Source organism: Lactuca serriola, chromosome 4 (assembly GCF_051521515.1).
Source record: "Lactuca serriola cultivar US96UC23 chromosome 4, Lser_US96UC23_V15, whole genome shotgun sequence".
NCBI classification, from domain to species: Eukaryota; Viridiplantae; Streptophyta; class Magnoliopsida; order Asterales; family Asteraceae; genus Lactuca; species Lactuca serriola.
The window spans coordinates 263,193,913-263,202,178 of NC_136411.1; the positions used below are offsets into that span (position 1 = coordinate 263,193,913).

The 8,266-nt window shown below is 34.7% G+C and overlaps 1 protein-coding gene and 1 long non-coding RNA gene across 2 annotated transcripts; one reads left to right on the plus strand and one right to left on the minus strand.

The window, feature by feature from the left end:
- Nucleotides 1-207: 207 nt before the first annotated feature.
- On the plus strand, nucleotides 208-2,049 carry LOC145096993 (cytochrome P450 736A117-like). The gene is made up of 2 exons (XM_079034421.1): nucleotides 208-1,177; nucleotides 1,273-2,049. The coding sequence occupies exons 1-2, from the start codon at nucleotides 257-259 to the stop codon at nucleotides 1,891-1,893; spliced, it is 1,542 nt and encodes a 513-aa protein (XP_078890547.1). The 5' UTR covers nucleotides 208-256; the 3' UTR covers nucleotides 1,894-2,049.
- Nucleotides 2,050-2,304: 255 nt separating this feature from the next.
- On the minus strand, nucleotides 2,305-4,488 carry LOC145100598 (uncharacterized). Its single transcript, XR_013705152.1, has 4 exons — nucleotides 3,740-4,488; nucleotides 3,360-3,431; nucleotides 3,075-3,172; nucleotides 2,305-2,574 (listed from the first exon to the last, which is right to left on the minus strand). It is a non-coding gene; the product is annotated as an uncharacterized LOC145100598 (long non-coding RNA).
- Between the last annotated feature and the right edge of the window lie 3,778 nt (nucleotides 4,489-8,266).

Genomic DNA, 8,266 nt, shown 5'->3' on the forward strand with positions numbered 1-8,266 from the left:
CAAACATGTGCATGCAATTAATATTGTCCAAATGGGAAAGCTTAAATTTTTTTTTTCAACTTTCTCGATGTGGATGGTCCCAGATTGGCCTCTTGGGGAAACTTTTATTTTTAAAATTTTTTTAACAACTAGGCTACACAGGGTTAAGAACCCAACTCACCCTATTCAATGCCCTTCGAGGACTTCATCTATAAAACAAGTCGCCGTGACACAACTGAATTCATTCGTCGGCATATATCCAAATTATTTAGATAGAATGTCGAGTTTCTTAGAGCAGCTGCCGATCTACACATCCCCATTGTTTTTTGGTGCGGCATTTCTACTGTTCAGATGGTACAATTCACCATCCGCATGCTCCAAAAAACTACCACCATCTCCACCAAAGTTGCCGGTTATCGGCAACCTCTACCAGCTTGGTGCACTCGTCCACCACTCCTTTTTATCACTGTCCAGACGTTATGGTGACTCACTCATGCTCCTCTACATCGGCTCAGTCCCAAGCCTTGTGGTCTCGTCAACTGAAGCAGCTCATGAAATCATGAAAACACATGATATAGCATTTGCCAGCAGACCCAACACAAGGATGTTCAGGACGATCTCCTACAATCTCAAGGAAATCACAGTGGCTCCTTATGGTGAATACTGGAGGCAAGCAAAGAGCATTCTTACTCTCCAGCTTCTAAGTAACAAAAAGGTCCAATCTTTTAATGGGTTGAGGGAGAAGGTAATTGCCGATTGTGTAGATAAGATAACCCAGTGTTTCTTGTCTAACAATCCTGCCGACTTGAGCGACTTATTTAGCTCACTTACAAACGATGTTACTTGTATGGTGACCTTTGGGAGAACGTATAATGAAGGGGAGATTGGGAAGAAATTCAAGAAGATCTTGCAAGAGTTCTCCGAGGTGTTGGGTAGCTTTTATTTTGAGGACTCTATTCCTCAGCTTGCTGTGGTTGATCGTCTTAGAGGTCTCACTGCTAAAGTTGATAGAGTCGCAGCAGATTTCGATGAGTTCCTGCAAGGCGTCGTGGATGAGACTATAACCAAGGTAAGCAATAACCCTGATCGAATTGGTGAAGATGGCGTCGAAACCTTCATTGAAGGACTTCTCAAGGTTCAGAAGGAAGATATTAATGGCATCACCATCGATGCAGATGTCATCAAAGCACTCCTCTTGGTATACATGCAACTTTCTCCCTCTCTCCATCTTTCATTATTCATATAAGATAATAATTGGATAATCGTTTGCATTAATTTTTTTTTTTTACATAGGATGCATACGTTGCTGGTACAGATACATCATCTTCGGTACTCGAATGGGCAATGACCGAGCTTCTGTTACATCCGGATAACATGAAGAAAGTCCAGGATGAGGTAAGGAGGGTCCTTAAAGGAAAGAAAGATATAAACGATGAAGATCTTGACCAGATGAGGTATCTTAAAGCTGTGATAATGGAAACCACCCGCCTCCATCCTCCCCTTCCCATTCTACCACCTCGAGTCGCACGACATGATGTGAACGTTATGGGGTATGATATCGCCGAAGGAACGAGAGTATACGTGAGTGTTTATGCAATTATGAGGGATCCTAAAGTGTGGGAGAATGCTGAAACGTTTCTTCCAGAGAGGTTCTTGGAGTCGTCTGTTGATTTCGTAAGGCACAATTTCGAGTTACTGACGTTTGGTGCTGGACGAAGGAGTTGCCCTGGAAGGGTATTTGCCATGGCCATCAATGAGAAGGTTCTGGCTACTGTTCTATCGAAATTTGATTGGTCGCTACCTCAGGGTGTAATGCCAAAGGACGTCAATATGGATGAAACTTTTGGTCTGGCTAATCACAGATTGGTTCCATTACTTGCTCACGGAAAACCTGTCTCCATTGTTAGTTCTTAATTAACTGTGATTTTCATGATATGATCGATAATATCAACAAGTTAATTAGCAAACGCATGGCAACATAATCCAAACGTCTCGTACGTACTCATTAGATGCGAAATCATTGTAATTTCTTTTGGTATCAATAATAATGTAATGGATGCATTTTGATTAGTCTTTCACTCTTTCCTATCTAGATCTCGGTTGAAAGCAAGCTTGATTAGGACTCTAGCATGAACACATAATGGCAAACACATTTTTAATATATAAAACCTAGGCCATATATATATAGTCGTTGTTTTTAGATATCTATTAATTACGGTGCTTGCAATCTAAGATACTCATTAAAAAAAGGCATCTAATTTAAAATAGTTTGACTTTTTTTATTGATTAAATATACATTTGGATCAATACCATACGTTGAAAATAAATAAATTATAACCATATATAGAACTATAACGTGCTCATTAAGAAGGCAAGTAATTTAAAATAGTTTTACTTTTTTTATTGCTTTAATAACATTTGGATCTATGCGACATGATAAACTATTTACATAATATTATTAAAAGTAAATAAATTCTGACAATAGAAAACTCTGAGGTAGTGGCTAAGAATGGCTTTTTAAAATAGCTATTGTCCGAACATGTCGCCTCATTGTTAATAAAATTGTTATGATAGACGTTGTCCTTCAATTCCAACCTGTAGAAACCAAATTTTTAATAATATTTTTTGTTTCATTTAATTTTTCTAAAAGTATATAGAGTTTAAAAAATTTTAATTTGAATAAATATATGAAAAAATGGTTGAAAATGTAATAAACTTTTAACTTTGTTTACATTTATTCATTGAAATTTTTTTCGTACTTGAATTACTCATAAGTTAAACGATTATAAAAGTAAAATGTGAATAATTTTAAATAAATCAAAGATAAATCAAATAAAATAAAATAAAAAAAAAAAATAGCGAATAAATATAAATAAAGTTGAAATTCAGTATCTTTTCAAATCATTACTTCATAAATAAAATCTTTTACCTTACCAAATCAAACTGTTATATGTTCTTCATTTCAAGACTTCATAGTAAATTTAATTATATTGTTTATATGGTTGTAAGGTTTAATTTTTAAGATTTAAAAAATATATTGTTTTCACTACAAGATTTACTGTCTCCTGCAACGTATCAAGATTTGCCATAATTACCTCTAGTGGTGATAAGCCGTAGTGACATATTTCTGTTGGAACTTTTTCGTCATTGTATCTCTTGATATAGCTTGAATCGGATGTTTTGTATATAATGCCTACAAATAGTGTTGTGTTCACAAAAAAAGTAGTGATTAATATAACAATCATCCATATCCAAAGTCCAAGTAAAAAATCTTTCAAAAAGTATAGCATTCATATATTTTTTTTGCCTACAAAATAAAATCGCAATATCCTACGAGTGAGTAAAAATAAAATAAAAATTGTGCTAGATAGTATACGAACCACTTTCTTGATGTTTCAAAGGAGTTTCAGCTAATGATCTCTCTCCACTATGGTACAAATTCCTCTGCATAACTATGCAGCAAAAGTCAAAAAAGTGACAAATAAAAATCAATACGAAGTTTGTACCAAACATGTAGCAGTCGAGAACTGCAACATCTTTACTTGAACCGATATTGAGATTGAATCTAAACGATTTAAAAGCATATTTAATATAAAGAAGTTGCCTATAATTTCAGTTATTGATGGGAAGCTCATGATGACATGGATGTGAATAAGATGGCTGATGAACATTTCAAAAATAAAATTTCTAACAAAAACTTCAAAATCAAATACATTAACTATCTGAAAAAAACAAACTTCTAATTTTTATTTAGGCATACCTCATGTTTGTATATTGCTTCCGTAAACTCAAGAAATTTTGTTCAGGCATTGCAAGATCAAGCAAATGTTTTCTATTCAAGAGGCAACTGGTAAAAATCGCACACTACAACATCATATCCCTATTCAATCATTACAATTGACAAAAACACAAAAACAAGACATTGGGGTGGGGGGGTTTCCATAAACTCATCTCTATTACATCTTCATGCCTCTAATACTTTTTTTTTAATTTGTTGAGAACTTATGTTTCAAGATTCCAAAAAGCTAAAGGGATGCGAACAGGCTCATAGACTAAGGCGTAGATAAAAATGTCTAAAATGCCACACCTATATCTTTAGATGGTTGACACATAAATTAAAGTTTACAACACTTAACAAATGAGAACATTTAAATGCGAATGTGCAAGGATAAATTAACCTTATTTACGCTCAAAACATATGTCAACATTAATTGTGATGCACCTGTTGACTTCTGGTGTGCTCTCAAAATCAAACTTTGGTCAGTGGTTGGATCAAATCCGATCGAACCTTTTCTGGTGCATTGAGCGCTTAAACCCCGGTAAGAGCTAAATGATGAATAAGGAAGAGAAGAAATTATGTGCAACTTTGAATCCTTCCTTGCAACAAATAATTGATTTAGCTGAGACAGAATAATGTTAACTACGGTGACCTAACTTAAATCAACAAAAAATGAAACAGTTAGTTGCTAGAAAAAAAACGTTACAAACAAAGTCACCAAATATGCAATACCGCAAGAAGCAGAGGGTAGAGAGATTGTAAATCTGTGATGATGGTACGTGATATGCTTTCAGCTCCTCAAAGCATGCATCAATCTCAAATAAGATTCCTTGTGTAGCAGTTCTAAATTTTTACACAAATAGTTGGTCGCACGGAGGAGGAGGAGGAGGAGGAGGAGGAGGAGGAGGAGGAGGAGGAGGAGGAGGAGGAGGAGGAGGAGGAGGAAGAAGCAGAAGAAGAAGAGGCATTGCAGTGTCGCCCTGGGGAGGTGGGGTTCACTTTAATCGATTAATGAAGTTATACATCGTACTCCTAACTGGTTTTAATTAGCTCCATTTATTCGTACTTGATTATTTATTAGTCTGAATTTAAAAATATACATATGTAACTCGTGTAGATAAACATTAAAGTAAAATAAATTGATTCAATTTTTTATTAATGAGAAGTCTAAGTGATAAGCATATGGAAAGTTAATCGTTTGGCTCCGTGCTTCACTGTGGGGTGTTATAAAATGTTTATGTATGGACACAACACATGATAGAGAATTAGAGACACTTTTGTAATTGTATATATATATATATATATATATATATATATATATATATATATATATATATATATATATATATATATATATATATATATATATATATATATATATAAAAGGTTAGGTTCATGTGAGACGGTTTAATTTTGTGAGACTGTGAGACGTATTTTTTTATTTTTTTATTTTTTTATTTTTTTTAGTTAATTCAAGTTCCGAAAATAATATTTAAAAAATAAATTTTTTGATTTTTCCATTTATTTTGCATTTTAAAATTATTTTTAGAATAATATTTCATTTATTTTTCAAAAAAAAAAATAGAATTTTTTTTATTTTTTTTAGTTAATTCAAGTTCCGAAAATAATATTTAAAAAAAGAATTTTTAGATTTTTCCATTTATTTTTCATTTTAAAATAATTTTTTAGAATATGTTAGTGTAATATTCTATTTAGAATATTTCACGTATTTTTCAAAAAAAAACACGGGATTTTTTTTTATTATTTTTTTAGTTTATTCAAGTTCCGAAAATAATATTTAAAAAAAGAATTTTTGGATTTTCCCATTTATTTTGCATTTTAAAATTATTTTTAGATTTGGTCTCACGGTCTCACAAAATTAAAATGGTCTCAAATGAACCTGAATATATATATATATATATATATATATATATATATATATATATATATATATATATATATATAGATAGATAGATAGATAGACAGATTAATTCTAAAGCCTCTTAAGGAACATAACTTTGCTGTCATTGACTTTTCTGCTTTTCTTTTGATAATTATATTGGATAGTGGACTATTTTGGTTAAATTTTTTAGTTGTCGTATTGTGACATCCCCTAATTTCTCGGCCAAAAAAGACCGATTTAATTTATGTTTTTTAAAATAAAATCAGAGAAATCTTTTTAAAAGATGTTACGGAATTGGTCCCCAAACAACATATGATAAAAGTTTATCAAAATCCTTCATTAAGAAGGTATATATTTTCCATATATATCAAAACCTCGGGATGTCATGTTCCGATACAGATCAAAAGCATAAACAAGACATTATAAGCCTTTCAACAGTTATTTACAATTACTGGCCTATAATCCAAAAATCTCTCGTCGTCCTCCGACTATGCTCGGGGTCCACTACCTGTAATCATAAAACTGAGTGGGTCAGGCTTGGGAGCCTGGTGAGCATATAGGGTTTTCAACCCAAAGTAATAATATACTTATTAAGTTCACCAATCAACAATAACCCTGATTACCCATTCCCGTTGTCCTCACTTTATGTCCCTAAACACCTATCACAAGGGACCTAGCCTAAGGATTATCATCGGGATGGACACTACTGCTAAGGGGTTTCCTTAGCCATACATGTCCTAAAGGCAGCCATGAGGGGGATGGAGTATGCCAATGAACATTTAATTCATCAACACCTACAAGTTGCGAACCTGCTAGTGTTCCACTGGACTATCTAGAAAGTCTGTGGTCGTCATCTATACTCCACTAGATGACTACAACAACAACATCAACAACAACAACAACATCGAGGCCTCTCACCATTTTAACACACATCAACTATTTCATCTACCAATTTTCTACCCAACATATTTTGTAGATAAAAAGCATATACAATTTAAAACTTGTATAAAACATCAATTCAACAGTCACTTCGAATAAACAATTAGCATATTTACACATAACACGTATTTCAAGGTAAATACTTCATATCTATGTGTAAATTGAAAGTAACTACACACTCACATGATTTAATGAAAACCGGGCAGCAATTCGTTTCCTAAAATGATCGTTTCTAATAAAACCGGGAGTTTTATTGAGAAACCGGGCTCTGCAAAAGTCGAGCTTCGAAACCGAAAAGATAAATTTTATGGGCTTCTCGGGCACTTCGTGGAGTATTCCGGGCTTTACAATCGATACCGGGGCTTTGCGGGATGTTAAGATGAAGAAAATATGAAGAAAGGGGCTAAATATGGCAATTTCTTAAAAATATCCGAGAAGCCTCGCAACCTTCTATTTATAGGGTGAAGCTTCTGATCCAAGGGTTGAGAAGCATCTGATCCGACGGCTGAGAGGGTTCGCAGGCGAAGGCTCGCACGAGGCTGCGCATGGCTCGCACCTGCGAGGGCTCGCTGGCAGCTTCTAAGTGGACCGGAGTCTATTGGTGCACCTGCGAGGCTCGGAGCTAGGCTATGCGAGGCTCGGAACACGCGGCAAGCATTGCGAGGCTCGGACGGAGAGCTGGCTGCTTCGGATTGGGCCTCCTCCTCGGTCGAATCAAGATCCGACACGTGGCTTCGCATGACTTAGTAGCATCGGTGACTCAGCAGGACATGTGGCGCATGCGAGGCGAGGGTGACGTGGCAAAGTGTGACTATGCGAATTTTCTCGATTTCCGCGCCAAAACTTCTAAAATCCATAACTTTCGCATACGAGCTCTGTTTTTGACGTTCTTTATATGCACACGTAGCTAAAATTACGCTCTACAACTTCCGTTTAGACTTTGTCGGCTAACTTTGAATTTAAAATTTATATTATTATTTTTAACAGACCGGGACAGGAAATCCGTTAAAAATTCATAACTTCTTCATCCGACGTCCGTTTTCGTCAGACTTTTTACCATTGTGCTCCTCATGACGAGACCTTCAATTCTTGTTTAGGTTGTGTCGGATAAAAATCGCTCGATCTAAAATTCGAGTTTTTAGCTGTCTACTACTAAGCTGAAACTTCGAAAAATCATAACTTCCTCATACGAAGTCAGATTTGGGCGTTCTTTTTATCGAACTTCTCGGTTTAATGAATACTATGCCTTTCATTTAGATTACTAAGGCTAAAAAGTAGTTTATCGAAAACTCACTTTTTACGACATTCAGCACCGTGCCGGTTTTGTCGCGAAGCTTTGACAGGTCATAACTTCTTCGTTATAACTCGGATTTTGGTATTCTTTATATCCCCGAAATCTTTGTTTCGACCAATACAACTTTATGTAAAGATATCGGGCTTATCTCACACTTTAATTTTGACGCTTATTTTTATTCTTAATTAATTAAGCCCTATTAATTAAGCATAAAACACATAATTCACATAATATTCACATAATTCCTTGTCATTTATTCAAAATGAGTTACAAAGGTTAACCTAGACTATCAACTCAATATAAATGCCTAGGCTAGAAACACGAGTGTTACAATTCTCTCCCCCATAGGATGATTCTGTCCCCGGAATCACAT